The following is a 21,967-nucleotide window of genomic DNA, read 5'->3' on the forward strand; positions in this document are numbered from 1 at the left end:
TCTACCTGGGGTCTTTAACGTGCACCCAATGAACGGTGCTCGGGCGTTTTTGCTTCTTTCTGGGGTGTTACGTGCCAAAACCAGTGGTGATTATGAGGCACGCCGTAGTGGAGGGCTCCGGATTAATTTTGATCACCTGGGGTTCTTTAACGTGCACTACAACGCAAGCACACGGACGTTTTTGCATGTCGCCTCCATCGAAATGCGGCCGCCGCGGCCGGGATTCGATCCCGCGATGTCGTGCTCAGCAGCGCAACGCCTTAGCTGACTGAGCCACCGCGGCGGGTCGGGCGTTTTTTGCCTTTTGCCCCCATGGAAACGAGGCCGCAGCGGCCGGGATTCATTTCCGCGTCCTTGGTCTTAGCAGCGCCACGCCGAAGCCACTGCGCCACCACGGCGGGTAAGTTCACCCAATAATTATTGAATGAATAAAAGCTTTATTCGTCCCAGTAAACAAAGAGTTGATCATTGTGCCAAGCGGAAAAATTGGCGGGCACCCACCTTGGGGGCGTAGTGACTACGGCGTTGCGTTGCTAAGACCGAGGGCACGGGTTCGAATCCCGGCCACGGGGGCGGCATCTCTGCGGGGGCGAAATGCAAGAACGCCCATGTACCGGCCGTGTTTTGGGTGCACGTTAAGGAACCCCAGGGGGTCAAAATTAGTCCGGAGTCCCCCACTATGGCGTGGTTTTGGCACGCGAAACACTTGAATTTCAGTTTAACTTGAGAAATATTGGCGGGAAAAGAGATCCCAGGCGGACAGGACAGACGCTCTCTTTTCCCGACATTTTTTTCCGCTTAGCACAAGGACGAATATGCGACACCACGCAACCGCAGCAACCGCTTAAGTCTACAGTGCTATAAGCAATAAAGACAGTTTCGTAACTCGGAGTTATAGCACTGCGTGGTTCTTCACCTTCACTACAACATGACAGTACATAGTATTTCCTAAAGCTCATCGAGCAAGCAATTGTCCTCTGAATTATTAAAGTCACAAAGCCGCTTCAAGCCCGAAGATCAATGTTGAGGCAAATTCATTGCACTAACAATAATTGCCGTGCGGCCCGAAACTCTATACTATAGCAACCCCCTTAGTCAATAACAATAGAGAATAGATCCCTCCAGTGAAATTTGTAGGAAACTGTATCGCTTAACGGAAGGCGGGTGCACAAAACGGCCGCTATATACAAAGATGTCAGACCAATTAATAAATTCGACGGAAGCTACCTTTTTTTCCGCAAAATTCCTGGCGATTCTAACGTATTACGTAAAGCCTATGATTCGTCCTAAGCTTTCCCAGTCTAAGAGCTTGAATACTTCTAAGCATGCAATGAATAGCATTGGAGAGGTTGTGTCTCCTTGCCTGACCCCTTTCTTGATAGGTAACTTTCTTGTGGAGAGCCAAGGTAGCTGTGGAATTTGCCAAGACATTCACGTATGCCTCCTGTGCTCCTTGATTACCTAATGCCTCTATGACCGCTGATATCTCTACTGAATCAAATGCCTTTTCATAATCAATGAAAGCCATATAGAGAGGTTGATTGTACTCCGCATATTTCTCGATTACCTTATTGATGACGTGGGTATGATTCATCGTAGAATATACCTTCCTGAAGCCAGCCTGTTCTCCTGGTTGACTGAAGTCAAGTGTTGCCCTGATTATATTGTAAATTATCTTGGTGAATATTTTATACAGTACTGAAAGCAAACTAATGGGCCTATAATTTTTCAGTTCTCTAACGTCTCCCTTCTTATGCATTAGTATGATGTTGGCATTCTTCCCGTTCTCTGCTGGTACACTTGAAGTCATGAGACATTGCCTATAAAGGGCCGCAAGTTTTTCAAGCATGACATCTCCTCCGTCTTTTAGACGGAGGAGATAGACCCACGGCGGCCCCGAATTCGCGCATTCGGGCCGCCGTGGGTCTATGCCGTTTCTGCAGCACAGTAAATCGCGCAAGCACTTTTGCAGTGCCAGAACTTGAAGTCTCGCTACTTTGTGTTGTAGGTGGAGTGATTTTTTCTCTGGGCATTTAAGTATTATAGAGACAAGCAGTATATATATATATATATATATATATATATATATATATATATATATCGAAAGCAGAGCTGAAGGAAATAAACAGCCTAAGAGATGATGCTACCTACTAAACCTCTCCAGTTCACTTGTAGGATCAGCTGGAAGCGGCCGGGTGTAAGCTACCGGAAAAATGGTGGGAACATATGCAGGGTGACGCATGGCGTCGTTCTTCTCATTGCCCACAAAGTGACGTACGACTGCATATTCTTGCGTTCGGCGTCGTCAACCACGACGTGCCGTCAGGAGTGGATATAGTACAGAGAACACATGCAAGAAAGGTTGTAAAGACCCTATACATGAATACGTAGCAGACCGCGTTTCTCTTGCGTACTAACTTCACGAGTCGAACAGCACTCGTGAAGTCCAGCGCTCCCGTCCCTCCGCTTTGTAACCGCTTTTCGGGGAACCGACAGAACCGCACATCAGAATTTCACCCCTCATGTCCATGGCAATTCACTATACGCAACAATATAACGACGGCTACCGCGCTTCGGGGCCGCGCGTTGCTCAGCGTAGTCGCCGGGTTCTCCTGCTTTCGACGTGGTTTGTTGAAGCAGAGAGCGCTCGCTTTCCATGTCCGACGACGCAGGCGGTAGCGCACAAGGTCGTGCGTACGTTTCAAGCACTTTTCGAAGCTGAAAACTACTCACAAAATTTAATACAACGCAGAAAGCGAGCGCGACTTCCTTAACTCGGGAGACGCCGTCTATCTTAACCTACCCAGACAACTTCGTTGCACGCCACCAGGCTGCGCCATTGTACTTTGAAAACTCCAGAGGTCATGACATAAATGATGTAGCACTGTACCATTACCCTGCTTATCTTTCATCTTGCCTTGTCCTATGCCAAGTTTTCTTCTGACTGATTTGGTGCTGCGTCCATACTTTACGGCTTCCTCAATCTTGCCCACGTTATAATTTCGAATATCCCTTACTTTTTATCAGTTTTGATAGTCCAATGAATTTTATCTGATCTCTTGAATTTGACACTTTCACGCTTTGCCGTTTCTTTATTAGGTTCTTTGTTGCTTGGGACTGGGCAGCTCTTAGACTGGGAAGGCTTAGGAGTGAAGATCAACAGCGAATATCTCAGCAACCTTCGGTGTTCAGATGACATTGTCCTATTCAGTAACAATGGGGACGAATTACAACAAATGATTGAGGACCTTAACCGAGAAAGTGTAAGAGTTGGATTGAATATTAACATGCAGAAGACAAAGGAAATGTTCAATAGACTGGCAAAAGTGAACAAGAATTCACAATCGCCAGTCAGCCTCTAGAGTCTGTAAAAGGAGTACGTTTATCTAGGTCAATTACTCGTAGGGGACCCTGATCATGAGACGGAAATTTACAGAAGAATAAAATTCGGTTGGAGCGCATACGGCAGATATTGCCAAATCCTGACTGGGAGCTTACCACTGTCGTTGAAAAGAAAAGTGTACAATTATTGCATTCTAGCGGTGCTAACAAATGAGGTAGAAACTCGGAGGTTATAAGGGCTGTTTTCTTTTTTTTTTTCTTATTACATGGAAAACAAAAGTGAAGATATATTACTGTGCGGACATAGCTACACACTTAAAACGCTGGCAAACACACGCATGCGTCCAACAAATGCATCCAGTCTGGCGGAGGTTCCTGCGCAGCGTACACACTTCTCACATAAGCTGCACTTTCCACAGCTCTCCATAGGCTGTATAAACCCAGTACTATGAACATGTCATAGGGAGGACCGCCAGTAATCTTAAACGGCAAGAACCTAATTGCGTACGATCAATGTACGATGCTATATTTTTCTTTAAAAGGGGCACTGCGCTATACACCCACGCTTGCAGAACGTGCATTTATGGGAATCATATGGTTGCATTGTACTGACGATTGCAACAGAACTTCCTTTGGTATAGAGAAAGAGACAATGAGAGCGAGAGAGAGAGAGAGAGAAAGAAAGAGAAAGAAAGCGAGAAAGAAAGAAAGCGAGAGAAAGAGAGACAGAGAACCTAGCTACAGCCACGATAGTCACGATAGATGCAATCTATCGGCCAGCTTCGCTGTGTCTTGAGCTTTGCGCGGCCTGGTGCAAGCTTCCGCCTTTTTTTTTTTTTATTGCGATAGCAATTATATGGACCCTCCAAAGCGGATTTCTGCCGTCGGCGTCGCCGTTGCCGTGAGGTTCCATATGACGTCAACGGCGATGAAATCGTCGCCGCGCTCCGGACGCTGTATGTGCGAGTGAAAGGGCGCGAGGGACGCGCGCTTTCACGGGGAGCGAACGCACCTCGGAGAGCAAACGCGCGTTCTGCGCCGTGCTCCCTGAAGGGCTGCGTCTCTTTCCTCCGTTACAATCACCATATATAGAGAGCAAACGCGACTTCTTCCGCGGCGCGAAATGCCGTGGGGGAGGGAGGGAAGGAGGGAGGGAGGGGAGGCGACGTTTAGCTGCGGCACCAAATGCGTATTTATATAAAAAAAAAAGTTGTCGCAGTTTCACCTGAAAGGCGAAGCATCAATTGCGATAGCAAATTTGAAGAGAGCTATACGGAGTAATGATAGCAGCTTTATCAGCTGTATAAACTTGGACATGCAGCAGCACCGGCAACACGCAGAACTGTTGTCGACGCCGTCGGCGTTTTGCCCGCGTTCGCTCAAAATGCGTGCGGCGTTGGTGACTGTTGCCGGAGCCTCTGATATAAATAAGCACTGGGTGCCGCAGCTAAACGTCGCCTCCCTGCCCCCCCCCCCTCCCCCACGGTCTGTCGCGCGTCGGAAGAAGGCACGTTTGCTCTACATATATGGTGATTGTAGAAGAGGAAAGAGACGCCTACTTCTGCAGCCCTTAACGCGCAGAACAGCGCAGAACGCGCGTTTGTTCTCCGCCGTGCGTTCACTCCCCATGAAAGCGCGCGTCCCTTGCGCTCTTTCACTCGCACATACAGCGTTCGGCCCGCGGCGACGATTTCATCTCCATTGACGTCATACGGAACCTCACGGCGACGGCGACGGCGACGGCGACCGCTACGGCGACGGCGACGCCGACGGCTGAAATCTGCTTTTGAGTGTCCATTTAATTGCTATCGCAATAAAATGTTGCGAGGCGAGAAGGTAGGTAATATTTCCGACGCTGCTCGACGAGTGTCCCATCCCATTCTGATCTCATCGAAAACCTCCGAGCCGCCCCCAGAGGCACCGGCAACAGTGACCAACGCCACGCGCGTTCCGTGCGAACGCGGATAAAACGCCGACGGCGTGGACAACAGTTCTGCGCGTTGCTGGTGCTGCTGCATGTCCAAGCTTATACAGCTGATAAAACTACTATCCTTACTCCGTATAGCTCTCTACTAATTTGCTGTCGCAATTGATGCTTCGCCTTTCGGGTGAAACTGCGACAATTTTTTTTTTTTTGCAGCCGCTTGTTAATTTGACGAAATGTTGCGGTCGCAAGGACCAAAATAACGCGAGTCGACTACATAATTAAACAAAAACATTTGCTAATCAAACTTCCGGTTGCCTGAGGCCGACTTCCGGTGTGCTCCTGAGAAACATAATTACAGTGTACTAGAATCAGTGTTGTATGGAACGGGGTTTCAAGGAGCGGCGTTCCTCGAACTAGTTCCTTAATGGAGGAACGCCACCGTTCCATTAAGGGTCGGTGGAACTGTAACGGTAACTCGTTAGGTTTGCGAAGGAACGGCAGAGGGAACGGCGTTCCTTCTGTAAACGTTCCACGGCATTCAACAAACGCACGTACGTATACGCAGCCCATCATTCAGGGCGGATGGACGACCACGTGAGGCGCAAAGAACTACTGTTTCCCTGTCACGTGACTATAGTGCTTTTTTTTTTTTCGTGAGTTCTCCCTTATATTTTTTTATGCATGAATAGGCTTCAAGATTGTCACGTGAAGTTCCCTCCTGTAGCCCATCAACGTAAACACAGAGCTGGCTGCGGTGACCAAACCAGCCAGCGCAGATGTTGTCAGCTCGTCCGCGCCCGAAGATATCTTCTCGTTCGGGCACCAAACCCTTCCAGACGAGAAACAGGATGAGCTGTCGGGGTACCTGCACGTACCAGTTGACTGCCCGCTGTCGCAGGTGAAGAACTTCGAGGGAGTGAACCAACTTTTCCTCAAGTACAACATGACAATACCCTCAAGCGCTTCGGTGGAACGGCTCTTCGAAATTGCCAACGAAGTGCTGACGAAAAAACGGGTTCGTCGGTCGGACACTAACATCGAGATGCAACTCTTGCTGAGTTCAAACAAGGGACTTTACTAAGTTGCGAATATGTATCCTGGACATTTTTTCCCACTCATACTGCAATATTGAATCATCATTCGATAAAGCATATGTATTGTTCCTTTCGATGTGGTTTCTTGTGCATGAAATTTAATTATATTGGTGCATGTGAGTAACTTTATATTTGCACATCTGAAGCGCAGTATCCTGACTGCGCATTTGAAGACCGCAGTGGAGAGTGCCATATGTGTTGCACTTGTAATAGACGGGCACCAAAGTTGCAGTTAAGGCATGTCTGGAGTATGTACGGTGCCCCCTAAACAAATTTGTCTAGGAGCGTTTCTTTGGATTCTTTTTACCAGGTAATCTGCCGCCGGCGATGTTCAAATTCGTATAATATACGTAGTTCGATGCGATCTTTAAATTGCTCCCTTTATTTTGCCTCAGGTTCATCTGACACTATACTTTATTTTAAAAAATGTCACAGTTTCGCCCTAAGGGCGAAGCAATGAATGCGATAGCGACACAGCAATGTCATACGATGTAAGGTGAGCGGCTTTGGTAGCAATATAAATTGTAGTAAACATGAGCTGATTAAGTAAGCAGGTGTGCTGCGGCGTAAGTAGACCGACATGAAGAGAGACTCGATGACCACGAGAAGGCGCCTGTGAAACGGTGGTGTTGATGAGAAGCGCTTCCCGTGGGCAGCGCGTGCGAAGGGACACACCTGTAGCGCTGCACTGCCGATCCGGGCAGCATTACATGTGTAGCGTGCGTTGGAAAATGTGGCCCGACTATTACTAACTGAATGAACAAGCGTGGTGTGAGCGCGCACAAACAAACATGAATAGATCACACTGAATGACTGCAGACAACGACTGTCAAAACGCTGGCAGCAAGCCCATACGCTGCAGCGGGCGAAGGTACGTGCGGTCTATCGCTTCAGCAGAAACTGAGCGGCGAATGCACAGTGCATAAAGGTCAGAGCCGTGTGGAGATAAGAGACGGTGCGGTCGAGCGACGAGCGCGGTTGTTGGCAGAGTAGAAGTGCCCCCCCCCCCCCCCCCCCGCTCCCTCCGGCGCTGGCTTCCCGCTTCCTTGCTTGCGCGTGGGAGATTGAGTGTGTTCGCTCTCCGTGATAGCGCGCGTCCCCGCACGCTTCCGCTGGGGCATACGGCGAGCGGCAAAGATTTTATCTATACGGAACCTCACGGCGATGGCGACGCCGACGGCAGAAATCCGGTTGAAGTGTCCATATAATTGCTATCGCAATAAAAATCGGATGTAACGACACGTTCCAATGTTCGAAGTGTAACTGGAACGCGTTTCTTTCGCATTAAAGGAACTTGTAACGGGAACTCGTTTCAAGATTGGCAAGGAACGAGGAACGAGCTTTCCTTCCTGTTTTAGAGGAACGTGTACAACACTGACTATAGAATAATGTCGCTCGGTGCCAGCGCCTTAAAGAGATTTGAATTTGATCGTTTTGCCGCCGTTTGTTAATTCGACCAAATCTTGCTGTCGCAAGGATCGAATTAACTGGAGTTGACTACATAATTAAACAAACATTTGTTAATCAACCTTTGTTTTTAATATCGCAATTACGGATTGTTTCTATTAAAAACTTGAAGACGGTCATTTTCAAGACAACTCCATTTCATTTGATCCTTCTAGAGTGATTCTATCCTGTGAAATTAATCATCAAATCTGGGTCACTATAAAGCTCGAGAGCTAGTATGGTGGCGCTGCTGCGCTATAGGGTGCCTCGATGCCAGCGCCGCGGCGCTAGCATCGAGGCACCCTACTGCGCTAGAACAACCAGCGCCGCGAGTAGCGGCCGCGCGCGTAAGCACGTCGCGAGTTGTTCCTGGCGCTCTCCCTGCCTCTGCCGCGCCTAACGCCGGCCTACGGGAGCAATAGCCATGCGAAACCAGCAGCGCGTTTTATTTTGCGACTTTCACAGAATTGAAAACGAGGAACAGTATCTCAAACGAATCACTTTGCTCCGCGACAATCATCTTTAACGCCATCAATCATGTTTACGGCGTTAGAGAAGAAATTATGAGTGCAGCGGACCCCTCCGACGTTGTTGGTAGATGTGTTGCGCAAATGAAAAGCGTCGACTACGATGTACGGCTTCAGGTAAGCAAAAGATCGTTATTTCGTTCGTTCTCCCTCATTCTTTCGTTTTTAATCACTCAGTTGTCTTCACGCCCAAGGCACATTGTGGGAGCCGTAGAGTTTCTCACTATAACACCTAGAGGGTAATCTGGCGCCACCGTCTATGCGAGTGGCCAAAGGGCGCCGTGCCCTCATGGGAATGACGGGATATGTGTCTGCGAGGCTTGTGTTGGCTGGTGTTGAACTAGGCTTCGTCTAAAACGTGGATATGGCTAGACAAATACTGGTTTTTAAAATAAAATCGACATAAACGGCTTTCATTCACTCATACTACATCTCTCAATAAAGTTTACTCACCTACAATGTAGGAACAAGCGAAGAAAAGCAAGAACAGACGACAAGTTGTTCTAAAGCGAGCGATAATCTTGTCATCGGCCTTCCTACTTTAGCGGCCAGCTGATACTTTTTACGTTTCATATAATTCTGCATCCAATAGTAAGTTCTCAAAATTAAACAAAATATGTTTTTGTGTAATGATAAAGCTAACGCAGTTTTTTACGTGCCGTTTTAGTAGGAAATGAATCATTGTGACAGATGGAACGGTGCTAGCCAGGCGCGTCTTCAAGGCTTTCTTGGCTCTCCGAGAACGATGCCAATCCGAAGTCACAATATACCGGCATTCCCATGGATACCACAGCGCAGCAGTGCCAGTTTTACTTCTAGGTAATATAGTGAGAAACTATATGGTGGGAGCCATCTGTACATGTAAGGCTGGATGCCGAGGATGGTGCAACCATGCCGCGACCCTGGCTGTATTTGGTTTGGTTCTTCACATGCTACCAAAGGCCCGCTTTGGGGCTAAAAAAGACAACGTTCATGACCGCGATGAGCAAATTTCCAATGATTGCAAAAAAAAAAAAATACACTCAAAAATTGAAGAGCGTCTGCGTTTGCCTCACCCATCGCACGGCCCGGATCCATACGCTCCCGTCGCCCCTTCTCGTAAGAGTGAGTGAGTGAGTAAAAACTTTATCGAAAATAGATAAATAAAAGAAGGCACGCTGGTTGGGGCCCGTAAGACTAACCAAGAAACCATAAAATTTTATCTTTCGGAGCTTACCGGTGGTGTTTCTGTAGCTGTTGCTGCAACCGCACACGCAACAGTACGCAGTTTCACTTTTTTTTTTTTTTTTTTTTTACCGCGATTCCGCGTCGTTCTTTCGAGGTGCCATGCTTTCGCCCGCACACGCTGGCGCTCTGCAACGACTGGTCAGTAGTGCTCCGCGTCGGAGGCGCGCCACTTGTCCAAGCTGCAGCGCACGAGGTGACGAGGACTATAACGTCAAACTATTCCAATCTGCATGTCACGTTGACCACTAATAAAAGACGAAGACAGAGAAAGGAAAACACAAAACGACGACATGGGCGGTATTAAGAATGGTCCGAGTCGAGCCCATGTGGACGGGCGCCATGGCGGACCCGAAACATTTTGACCTATCACGGAGAGCTAATGGCCGATTTGGAATTTAAAAAAAATTGCAATAATACGTTATACCGGCCCCGACCTGCAGCGTCCTGCCTCCTGCTGCTGGCATTGTGCGCACCTCGCTAAAGCTGCCCACCACCCAGGAGTCACATTCACTCGATCAGTGGCGGCTTCAGACTACTCGAGGCCACGACTGAAGCAGCTTCTACTGGCGATCCACCCCGACCCGAGGGTGGCAAATGGCAAGGGACCTAAGCTGCTCCCCGAGTCTGGCCTCACCAGGCGAGACAGAGCCACCCTGCTGCGACTCCGGACTGGCTGCATATGGACAGCAGCCAGGCTTCATGCCAAAGGCCGCACCGCCTCCCCCTCGTGCCAACGATGCGGTGACCCCGAGACACTCGAACACCTCCTCTGCGCCTGTCCAGCCCTAGCACAGGAACGTTCGAAGGTCACCCGAGCCTATAGACTGCAGGGACTTCCTGCTGACTCACTGACCAATCTGCTGTTCCCATCCCGCTACCATCTCCCCGCACTACACAGCCTCGTGGAGTTCGTGGAGGCGAGTGGGATAGCAGCATACCGCTGAGCGTACCTGCCCTTGCCGGTCCCTGCCGCCACACAACTCTGTAAACTCTCTATAAAACTCTATTGACGCGACCGACGACAGCATTCGTTTTTCCTTTGCATTTTATTTTTTTTTTTCTCTTCAATTTTACAGAGGGCAGAACAGTGCGAATGTGCTTCAATGCTCATGTGCAGCAGCACTTTTCCTTCTTTCTTCTTCAACGCCACGAAATTTACGCGAGGAACATGGAGCTCACTACTTCATTTTCCCGCCCTTCCAATACGGTGTTCAGTGTATCGGAATAGATGAGCTGGAACACGGGTCTCTTCGATCACTCAGCAGGGTTGCCCACTTCCTCCCGACTTGGTAATTTGTGCTCATATCCTGCGGTGCCGCCGATGAATTAGCCTTAAATTATACAAGCGCTGCCCATTTCAGTAGTGAGTTGTCCCTTGTGGTCCTCGGCAGAAATGTGGATTAGTCGAAAAAGAAAGGGAAAAGGGGTCGGTCAGTGGTTGACTTGTGCCCATTCTGCTGTCTTCAGAAGTAGTATCCACAATTGTAGCTGCTCCTCGCTGTCGTAGGTTCCACGAACGAACTCCTCGTACCTGCAAAATCGTGCGTGCTGCAATCACCATATGGTACGTATATCGTGGCATGATGGAGAAAAAGACGCGCTGTGGGAGAATTCAAAAGCATGACTTCGGTGCACAAATGCACACCGCCTAACTAGAAGGTATAGTGCCTACAATAATGCTATAATATAGAAGATGCTGATGGAGCGCTCTTTCAAACAACAGCTCAGGCGTGAAGCAGACGTACAATAATCCGAGGCAGCGACAAAGACACGGTTGACGGGCATATACGTACTTATCCTCTGGCAGGCAGTTGAGCTGCATTAGTGCATTCACGAGGCACTGGCACAGCTCGTCTTCCTCCGTTGGAAGGTTGAGGTAGTTCTTGCTCGCCCCGGACGGATCAGTGCTGATGAGGACCCAGCGCAGCATCTCCATGCGCTCACGGCTCGGTTGGAGGAAGACGCGCCTGACCTCCTCGTCGTCGCCGCGCAGCTCCAGTGCGTCCAGCAAGAGCGACACGTTTCGGCACTTGGCGAGTTCGGGCATGTCTCCAGATCCGCTGGCCATGATTTCGGCAAACGCTTTGTCCTTTAGGTGGTAGAAGCAAAAGGGTATCGACGCGCAGTCTTACCGCACGAGAGGTATTTCTTGCTTAATTGCCCGCGACGCACGATGCTGTCGGCTGCGTGAACAGCGGCACGATAGAACGCACCGAGAGGGACAGGGCGGCACACGCGACTTGGCAGATGGGGCGATGGAACCTCTGTGGATGGAACGACACAATCGCGGAGCGTTCGAACGCGTCTCTTGCGCGAGCGAGGTTGCACGCGCCCACCGTACACCGTGCTCGTGAAGGAACTAGATCAAGAAAGAAGTTTCGACATAACTCACTTTCGGAGATTCTACGTGAATTGACTGAGCGTGTTTTCTCATTTAATTAGCTGCCGTACTTTAAATTATGTGACATTCACAAGCAAAACTGAAAATAAAACTGAAAACAAAACTGAAACTAAACGTCTCTCGCCGTTGGCGTCGCTGATGTCGTTGCGTTGCCCGTCATAACATAATACGGGCGGGTAGATCGAATTGAAACGTGAGCGCAAGTATGCGACGTTCTGAAGAAGTTGCGAAGCTCCTTTTGTGACCATAACTGTCGGCAAACATCAAGGAGCACAACCGATCACTTCCAGAAACGTTTGTCTTCAAATGTCCATGCGAAGGCCCCTGCGGCATGGAGGTCGAGCAGTTTTACGGCTGCTACCTACTCTACTGCACTAATCCCAAGTACAAGGGGCACACTTACATTGGATTCACTGTCGACCCTAACAGGCGGATTAAGCAGCACAATAAGGGATTCAAGGCCGGAGGAGCATGGCGCACGAGTCGTAAAGGACCATGGTGAGACGGGATTGTTAAAAAAAGACCAGCTCCAAAAGCGGTTACCTTTCGTCTATGCGTGACATGCGAATCGTATCCATGGTCAGCAACTTCACGCTCGATGTTATCGAGAGTGAAGTTGCTCGACTCGTAAAGTTAGAGTGAATCACTTGTATCATCGAGATCGTGAAATAGCGCTCCTTGGGCTGGCGCCGTTAACTTCCAGAACCAGGTCATATTACTAAATGCCATTTTCGGTCTGTACCAAATCTCCTTTCTTGTTTTCTTAGTTATACGTACAATTCCCAGAGGAAACTAGCAAAGACGACCTTGGTCCTCCCTCGTATCATAGATACAGACGCTGGTCTTTTTTTCTCATTCGTGATATGGTCTATGTGAGACAGAGAATGAAAATAAACCAGTTAGACCAGTTGAGCATTTTCACCCGTTATATGCTGCTTTTGATAGTGCAACTGAACTTCAATAGTGCATGCTGGTACCGTAGCGTTATGCCAGAGGTTAATACAGTGTGAGAACACGACGCGAACGACACTATTAATCACAATTGCTCACGATTTATGTTGACAATTGTCACCGAATCTTGTTTAGTGTTGTATACATAACTGCACAGCTCGCTAACTGTATGTGCTGTGAGCACGTTTTTGTTTTGTTTCTGTGAGTCACAAACGAAAACTTATTGCCACTTTAGGAACGGCACAGAAATAGAAAGTGGGGAGAGGTGTGTCTAACATGTTGCATTTTCATTGTTTCAGGGACATGGCACTGATTGTACATGGCTTCCCAAATGAGATATCCGCCCTGCGTGTACGTCTCTGCACATTGTGTGCATTTTGTCACAGACTAGACATACAGCATTATAACTAGAAGACTAGAAGTGTGAGCACCTATGCAGTAACATAATGCGTAAACATGAAGAATAAGCACACTACAAATAATCTTGCAACTCATTGCTTAATTACCACTTTTTCAAACAAACATGGGCTTCGTAACCATCAAGGCTGCTACATTGTTTACTATGCTACACTTTTTCTGGTGGATGCCACTTTGCTCTATTGTTTACATCTGAACTACCTCCTTCAGTTGGCGTATATAGCCGTGCACTTCTTGAAAGGATGAAGAGAAAAAAAAAATTGTACGTTCACTGAGAGCTCTAATGGTCTCTTAAGCACAAATATATTCTAAGTTCTACATCTAAGTGCCCTTTTTTATCATGCTGGACCTACTTGTATGCTAATAGTTAACATCATACATTTCTTGGAATATGATACATGCAAAGTGCAAGTGCTACAGCTGATTCTCTTTTCAGGTGGCCTCACTGAAAAGTGCACGTTGTGTTTATTTCTAAACTGCAGTTTGAGTGGGCTTGGCAGCACCCAGACCGATCTCGCCGGCTCAGCCACGTGGGGAAGAAGCTTCGTGCGGAAAGCCGATTCGCATATGCTTTCAGGGTCGTCTCTCATATGCTCAGGGCGGTCCCGTGGGTCAGACTGCCACTTACGATTCAATGGCTCATTGAAAACTATCAACTTGACTTCCAGGTGAGCATGAATCTTGTGCATATGTTCAACTGACGCGATTCTTGCAAGGAGGCACCGCAGCTTGAAGCAGCTTGGCTTCGTAAAAATGTTTGTGAGCAGGGCCAGGATAATGTAAAACTATTCCACTATGTTTCTCCAAATCTGCCTTTAACCTTCCATGATTGCTCAAAATTTCTTATGCTATGCTCGGGCAAAAAAAATTTTGGCTAGTCACAAAGGGCTAATGGCTGATTTGGAATGAAAACGGAGCGGGATGGTTTTACGTTATCCCCGCCCAGCACTTCATAAGCAGGAAAAGCCGGCATGCAAAACAAAATATTGTTTAATATCAAACTTGGTGCAAACTCTGAAACATGCGAGTACAAAGCTAAGCATACGAAATCAGTTAAAGAACTTACCGGCACTGCAACATGCGAGTGCAAAGCTAGGCATGCAATGTCAGCCAAATAACTTATCGACAGAATTCCATATCTATGAAATGAGGTCCCAGGCCATCCCTGACCCTGGCAGAGCGTGCTCTGCCGGCATGTGCACTTCCTACAGTTCTTCACAGCAGTGTCTCCCTCGAGCTGTTCCATTGCTTGCTTACAAAGCCTTGAACGTCGCACTTTCTTTCCAACGTGTGTGACGTCATATGAAGAGTCCTTCGCTAAAACTGCAGCCGCTGAATTACGCATACTTGTAAGCTTATTATTGTCATGCAGTGACGGTTGTGGATTAATCGCTTCGGTCAGCAGCCGACGCGATTTCGGCAATATCCACAAGCTGTGCATTAATGCACCGTATGAGCTGATGCTGGTTATCGTGTCATGCTTATGGGTGCCACAAATGACTGCAGAATGAGTGGGATCTATTGTGATAAGTTTCAGGAAGCAAATGACTATTTATGGTTTGCAAAACATTCCACACTTAACCTTGGGTGATCGCTTTAGGGATTGCTACTTTATATAAAGACAGTTGAAGGATTTGCTGACAGCACCTGTAAATTGTCACTCTCAGTCAGTCATACTTAGCCTTAGTTGCAGTTTACGATGCCTGTTTTGGGCTGTATTCTTGAGCAACCGTTTTTACTGGAGGCTCCAATACGAGTGCACGATTCCAGGCATGGGCCTGACAGCTACTCCGTGGACATGCTCCACTCAGTGGGACTTGAACTGTTGCAAACAGATTACAATATTGGCTCCAACACACTGCATGTCTCAAGTACCTGCGAGGTCTGTGATGCCAGTGCTGGGCTAAGTGCATTCATAAATCACAGACTGCCAATATATTTTAAAAATATGCCTACAATCAGAACATTCTACCAGTACACATTCTAAAGGGACTAAACTCGGAGGATAAGAGATGATGGAATGGAAGATGATAGGTGTCCAGATGTCCTGACCCCCCTGTCCCCCATTAAAATTTGTGCGCATAGCACCAGCACACTGCACATGACAAACTCATGAAGTTCTTCTCAGCTGTTACTGTTCTTCTGCTCTGGAGAGACAGCAAAGGTTGAATGATTATTGAAGAGTTATTATGCCAGCACATAAAAAACTTGCTCTATAGAAATCTGGCTCTCCCCGCCAACCTACATCAAACATACTACAAACCCTGTTTGACATTGCCTATATTCACTACTGGCCCTTCACATCCGGCCTGCATACTTTAACTTAAATATTTTAATTGCTTTTATAGCCAGCCAAAACTAACATAGCTGCATTATTGCTGTCTCCGTATGCAGCAGGAAATTAGTTGCATCGCAGCCAGCACAGAATTATAGCAGCCTGCTTGAATGACAATGCTCCCTTTTTATTAAAAAATAAATTTTGGGAAGCAAATAAATGTATTATTATTATTATTATTATTGATCATAAACATCTGTGCAGTCATCTTCATCATTATCAGACTAAGAAGAATTTCGTCTTACCCAAAGTTAGAACCAACTACGGCAAGCAATCTGTTCATTTCAGCGCATTTTTATTATGGAACTCGCTACCATTTGTTTTAAAATAATGACACTAGATTCATTTATTACAGAATTCAAAAAGTTCCTTTTAAACCAACCGAGTCTTATATAATTTTTTTTATATGCTGCATAATGCATGCGTTTGCATTTTCATTGGTAAATACTGAAGTTTATATCACCCTTATTAATCATGTATGAAACTGTTTAAACAAAGCCCATTTTCTGTTCAATTTGTTCATGTTTCCCTATGTTGCTTAATTTATTTAATTCCTGTTCTACTGTTTTTTATAATTGCTGCCTTTCTCATTTCTTTTTATAGTTGTATTTATTATTGTCGCTGCATTGACTAAGTTTGCTTTTACTTTTGTGTATACCTTGTACAGCAGGTCCCTATTAAGTCTCCGACTCTGGGACCTCCTCCTGTATATTACATGTTGTAATACCTTCGTATGTAGTAATAAAATTTCATTCTGATCAATCACCATCTCGAAGTCAGACCCCCCCTTGAAAAAAAAAACCTGGATCTGCTCCTGTAGTCAGGGATATGGCAGCATAGATTAGAGAACAAGCAGGTGATGTGTATGACTACAGAGCCGGTATTTTGTAGCGATGGCTTTCCGATGATAATGCCTTTTCGTGTTTTTCGCGCTTGGTCAGTGGTCAGAGCGACGGTCCTGCTCACGTTATCAACGGGATGAGCCGGCCGTGAGCGGTGGATGATAAGACTAGCATAGAATAACTCATAACGCATCGCTACGAAATACTGGCCCAGGTGTCCCCCCATAAGATGGTGCCACACTAACAGCACAGCTGCGTTTTAGTGCAGCTCAACTGACTGCGCACGAGAGAGAAAGACATCCCAACCATGGAAGCTCGCACATAGCCTATTGTAGTTTCTGTATCCTTTGTTAAATAAATAGTTCTTGTTGGTATAAATTATGCGACATAGCTGTAGCTGATATTTTAGTTGACATTAATATGAATAATTAGTGAAGCTGGGCATATCAGATACCAGTGGTCTGTTTGGGTAGCAGAATGAGTCTACAAAGGGACGGAAAATGCAGTCAAAGCCAGCAAGGGGATTAGGTGGTGCTTTAAAATTAGGAAATTTGCTGGAATAGGATGGAATTGGCTGGTGCATGACGATAAGGGTAATTGGAGGCTGATGGAAGAAACCTTTGTCTTGCAGCGGACACAAAATAGGCCGATGATGTAGTCCAGCTTAACTTGCAGCTACTCGGGGAAGCCTTTCTGGTTTCTTTTATTGCGATAGCAATTATATGGACACTCCAAAGCAGATTTCTGCCGTCGTCGTCGCCGTTGCCGTGAGGTTCCGTATGACGTCAGTGGAGATGAAATCGTCGCCGCGCGTCGAACGCTGTATGTGCGAGTGAAAGGGCACGAGGGACGCGCGCTTTCGCGGGGAGTGAACGCACGGCGAAGAAAGAACGCGCGTTCTGCGCCGTGCTCCCTTAAGGGCTGCAGAAGTCTCTTTCCTCCTTTACAATCACCATATATGTAGAACAAACGCGCCTTCTTCCGACGCGCGAAAGGTCGTGGCGGGGAGGGGGGGGGGGGAGGGAAGGGAGGCGACGTTTAGCTGCGGCATCAAGTGCCTATTTACATCAGAGGCTCCGGCAACAGTCACCAACGCCGTACGCATTTTGTGCGAACGCGGGCAAAACGCCGACGGCGTCGACACCAGTTCTGCGTGTTGCCGGTGCTGCTGCATGTCCAAGGGATATACTATCATTACTCCGTATAGCTCTCTACAAATTTGCTATCGTAATTGATGCTTCGCCTTTGAGGTGAAACTGCGACAACGTTTTTTCTCCACTTAGTACATGACGTGCTTGCTTCACTTGACGTGAGGTCAATAGTCCTAGGCTGTACAGTGCAATTAGTCATGCCCAAATTAACTTGTAAGAAATGCCTGTTGATGTATTGCTGATGTCAAAAAGGCTTTAGAAGGTGTGGGAGCTGAAAAAGAAAAAAAAAGAAAAAAGGTCCTCTGGTCTGCGGTGCATTGCTGCTATACCTTTACAGCCCGACTTGAACCCACCACTTCACATGGCCATCGCGTACGGACCAGTCAAGGCTGTTCGTGCTCGTGCTGTCTGTGAATCCGTTCACTGTGCTCTCGCAATACCGGCGTGCACGGTGTGCGGTGAGCTGGTAGAGCGAAGGAGAAGCTTGGTCGAGTGCCCGTACCCCGAATGCAGCGCCGTTTCTCACCTCTGCTGTCTCGCCAAGGTTTTCCTCAAGAATGAGTGCCATCAGACCATACCCGTGAGTGGCAATTGCCCCGGCTGCAACAACTGGTTGCTCTGGGGTGAAGTGGTGCGTCACAACAGGCGCAACTACATGAATTCGAAAACTGTCCCTCAGACTGAGTGAAATAACTGGCTCACGTGACTGGCCAAATCAGTGACTCGGTCAACAGACCGACCGTGACGTACCTCACCGGCACCAAACATAACGAGATGCTCAGCGGGTGCTCTGTCTGGCCACTTCAAGCGTGATTCAGTGCCACGTCGCGCTTCATCCATGGACTGAATTGTCAGTTTTGTTCGTTGTGCGGATGCACTTTTAGTGCCATCATTTTGTTGTGTGTTTTACATGGACTTCAGTTGAGATTTCTTTAGAGAAATGATTTTAGCAGACAGTGAATTGACCAATCGTTTGGTCGTTTTAGTACCATTGCTTTTATTACGCCCCTACATAGCTCTTTGGAGAAATTGTTTTTAACAGATGGTGGAAATGACTGATGGTTTGTTTGCGCCAGTACTATTGTATTATGCATTTTAGATAAATGATTTTAGAGAACGGTGAAATGACTCATGGTTTTGTTGCAGTGATGTTTTATATATATATATATATACACAAATCTAAAATTATTAGTTCATATTATACCACTATGTATGCATATACATGAGTATAAACAAAACGAAGTTTTCGCAGGAAGACGAAGACTTCAACTGGTCAGCAGTGGCCAAACAAGGATGTACGAATTGTAGCTGGCAAGATTGCAAGGCTTGATATTGATATCCACTTGGATTGATATCCACTTGGAACAAATTCTGAGGATGTCACCAGTTTCGAGATGTGTTGTCAAATTTCAGGTAAAAATGAGCTGTTGTTCACCTACCATTTCAATAAAATGCCATTTTATGCATTTAAGCATATAGAGTTAACTGGAACACCAATGTATTCCATCACACACTTTTGGAATGAATATGTCGAAACTGATGTCACTTTCAGAATTCATTCCAAGTAAATACACCTTGCAAACTCAGTGGCTACAATTCGTAAATTGCAATATATGCCATAAAGTAGTTAGGTGAAACTTAATTAGTAAAGTTTTGGTAATTAGTTGATTAGGCATTTTGGTTTCTTGTGCAAGTAATGTCTGCCTCTTCAAGTAATTCAGCTCAAGGACTAGAATTGCGTTATCTGCTACAGGCGATATTAAAGAAATTTTGGCAGTCCAAAATGCTCGGTGTACGGGGTGATCATTTTTTAAATATTATGGAATTTTTAAGAATCACCTGTTTCTGATAACATATAGTCCTTGAGCTGGATTATTGAGAGGGGCAGACATTACTTGCACGAGAAATCAGAACACACATTCAACTAATAGACAATGAATCACTAATTAAATATTTAATTCATTACTTTATGCCACATATGGTAATTTTCTAATTGTAGCTAGTGAGTTTACAAGGCGATACTTGGAATGATACACTTGGATACGCTTGCAATGAATTTCCAGAATGATACCAGTTTTGAGGTATGCACCATGAAACTCGCCATAAAAATGCACTGTTGTTTTACTTACATTTTAACAGAACACTCTTTTATGCATTTAAGCCTAAAGTAACTGGAACGCTCATGTATTTCATACCACACTTTGGGAAATATCTTAAAACTGGTCTCATCCTGGAAATTCATTTCAAGAGGATAGGTCATGTAAATGCATCGGCTACAATTCATAAATTGCAATTTGTGCCATAAAGTAAATAATTAAGAAGTTAATTAGTGAATTTCTGTTAATTTGATGAATATGTGTATTGATTTCTCGTGCTAGTGATGTCCACCTTAAGAGGTGGCATAATAATTCAGGTCAAACATACGAATTATGCTATCTGCCACAGGTGATATTTAAAAATTCCTTAAAACTTAAAAACGATGACCCAGTATATATCACGCTCGTTCTCAGGGGTGCTAAGAACAAGTGGAAGGCAAAAAAGTAAAATAACAAAGGAGTAAGGTGAGGATTGGGTAGCTATGCCTGGGTAACAATGCATGAAGGTGCAGTAACTATGTTTGAGTGTACCGTGAAATGTGCGCTTCGATCTGCTGCGTTGAATGAACAAAGTGACCCCGGCTAATCTAAAAGCTGCTCTACCGATGGGGTCCAAGTGTTGTGTGTGCGGCGTGTATGTTCAAAAATGTACGCCACCATTCATATTGCGTGCGCAACCTTGTTAGATAAGTCTTCTTCGCTACAGAATCGGCAGCAATATTCTGGAAACTTCAGATACATGTAGGCACATCTTACGCCAAGCCATAACTTTGTAATAGTGGCTAGACGGTGAAAAAAAAATACCAAAAGTAATGAACACTCTGCGTCTGTCAGTATGCTGGTGTACGTATGTAAGTTGCAGTATGTAGTAAGTTACCCTTCCACAATACCAAAATAGCCACTCTTACCACGAGAAGATGCTTCATCATCATCATCATCATCAGCCTATATTCGTATAAAACCAACAGACAACAGGGTACATTTATTTCTTTTTCTTCTTTTTTAAGTGAAATGTAGAAGTGATAAAGTAAAGGGCAGTGAAAGTGGACAAAAAAAAAAAAACTTTCCACAGGTGGGATCCGAACCCACATCTTCGCAATATGTGTGCGCCGTTTTTCCATGCACTTTTTTGGATTGGAAAACAGCGAGAAAGTGAATGAGAGACGACAGCACCACGGTAGCTCAATTTGTAAGAGCATTACACACAAAATGTTCAATAGATGCTGCATAGTAGACTAAAGAAAAAAAAAAGTTGTTTTCATCTATCCGTACGAAGAAATCTGTATCTCTTCATATGATGCATCCTGCAACAGGATACAATACTATGTACAGGCAAACAGTTCAAGCACTCAACTAACACGTCATAAACACAAGTACACATTAATGTGCTCCCCTTTAATGACAACGCGTCAAAGTACTCTTTCTTCCCACTCGTCATAGCAGAATGGAACAGACTAGGTCCTGCCATCACAAAAATTGCATCGCTATCAGAGTTTACTACAAGCATGGAAGATATTATGTCTGCAGCGCTTCCCTTTTGTTTTCGCTTCCATCTTCAGATAAGATTGCCATGCTCGCCAACACTCGCTTTTTTTATGTTTGCGCCAATGTGATTGGTCAGGAAACGCACAGAAAGCGCATTTCACTAAAATAAAGGGGATTGTCTTCTGGGCCTCGGTGCTGGTTGTCCATACCTCGACTACTGGCAGTCATTCTACTGCCGAATACGTAACAAAATAAATCAAGACTTGCAGATTAAGCTGTTGCAAATTCTCTACGTATGCTAGCACTTCTTTTTTTTGCATACGTATGTCGTCTGCCCTGCTGCTACGTGAAACTATGGCACGTTTTACCTGAATGTTCATATTGCTTCCCGCTATACGTTTTTCTTCTTTTACGTGATTTACTTGTGCTTGTTATATGATTAAGTTTGGCTTCGTTATAGTTTTTATTTTTTGGTTATTCCTGCCTAGTTTCATTCATCAACTGCTTTTGTTCCTTTCACATTGTATAACAAATTATGTTTCCCTTTCTTCCTTTATTTTTGTATTGGCCTTGTAACCCTGCATTGCCCACCTGCCACGCTTTCGAACGAGAGCAACAGTATTGAAAATAAGATAAATAAATGAAATATAACCTAATGTGCAAGCCCTATACGCAAGAAGGTACTAAGGCTTGTACAATTTAAATAATCACACATAAAATAATGCT

General features: G+C 45.9%; 2 protein-coding genes across 2 annotated transcripts; one reads left to right on the plus strand and one right to left on the minus strand.

The window, feature by feature from the left end:
• Positions 1 to 10,599: 10,599 nt before the first annotated feature.
• On the minus strand, positions 10,600 to 11,895 carry LOC119444056 (uncharacterized). Its single transcript, XM_037708568.2, has 2 exons — positions 11,357 to 11,895; positions 10,600 to 11,094 (listed from the first exon to the last, which is right to left on the minus strand). Exons 1-2 carry the CDS (start codon positions 11,629 to 11,631, stop codon positions 10,995 to 10,997), a joined length of 375 nt encoding a protein of 124 aa, XP_037564496.1. The 5' UTR covers positions 11,632 to 11,895; the 3' UTR covers positions 10,600 to 10,994.
• Positions 11,896 to 12,141: 246 nt separating this feature from the next.
• Positions 12,142 to 21,966, plus strand: LOC119444057 (structure-specific endonuclease subunit slx1). Its single transcript, XM_037708569.2, has 4 exons — positions 12,142 to 12,462; positions 13,215 to 13,266; positions 13,815 to 14,000; positions 17,998 to 21,966. The coding sequence occupies exons 1-4, from the start codon at positions 12,296 to 12,298 to the stop codon at positions 18,346 to 18,348; spliced, it is 756 nt and encodes a 251-aa protein (XP_037564497.1). The 5' UTR covers positions 12,142 to 12,295; the 3' UTR covers positions 18,349 to 21,966.
• The last annotated feature ends 1 nt before the right edge of the window (position 21,967 follows it).

The sequence above is a fragment of the Dermacentor silvarum genome, chromosome 3, assembly GCF_013339745.2.
Source record: "Dermacentor silvarum isolate Dsil-2018 chromosome 3, BIME_Dsil_1.4, whole genome shotgun sequence".
NCBI classification, from domain to species: domain Eukaryota; kingdom Metazoa; phylum Arthropoda; class Arachnida; order Ixodida; family Ixodidae; genus Dermacentor; species Dermacentor silvarum.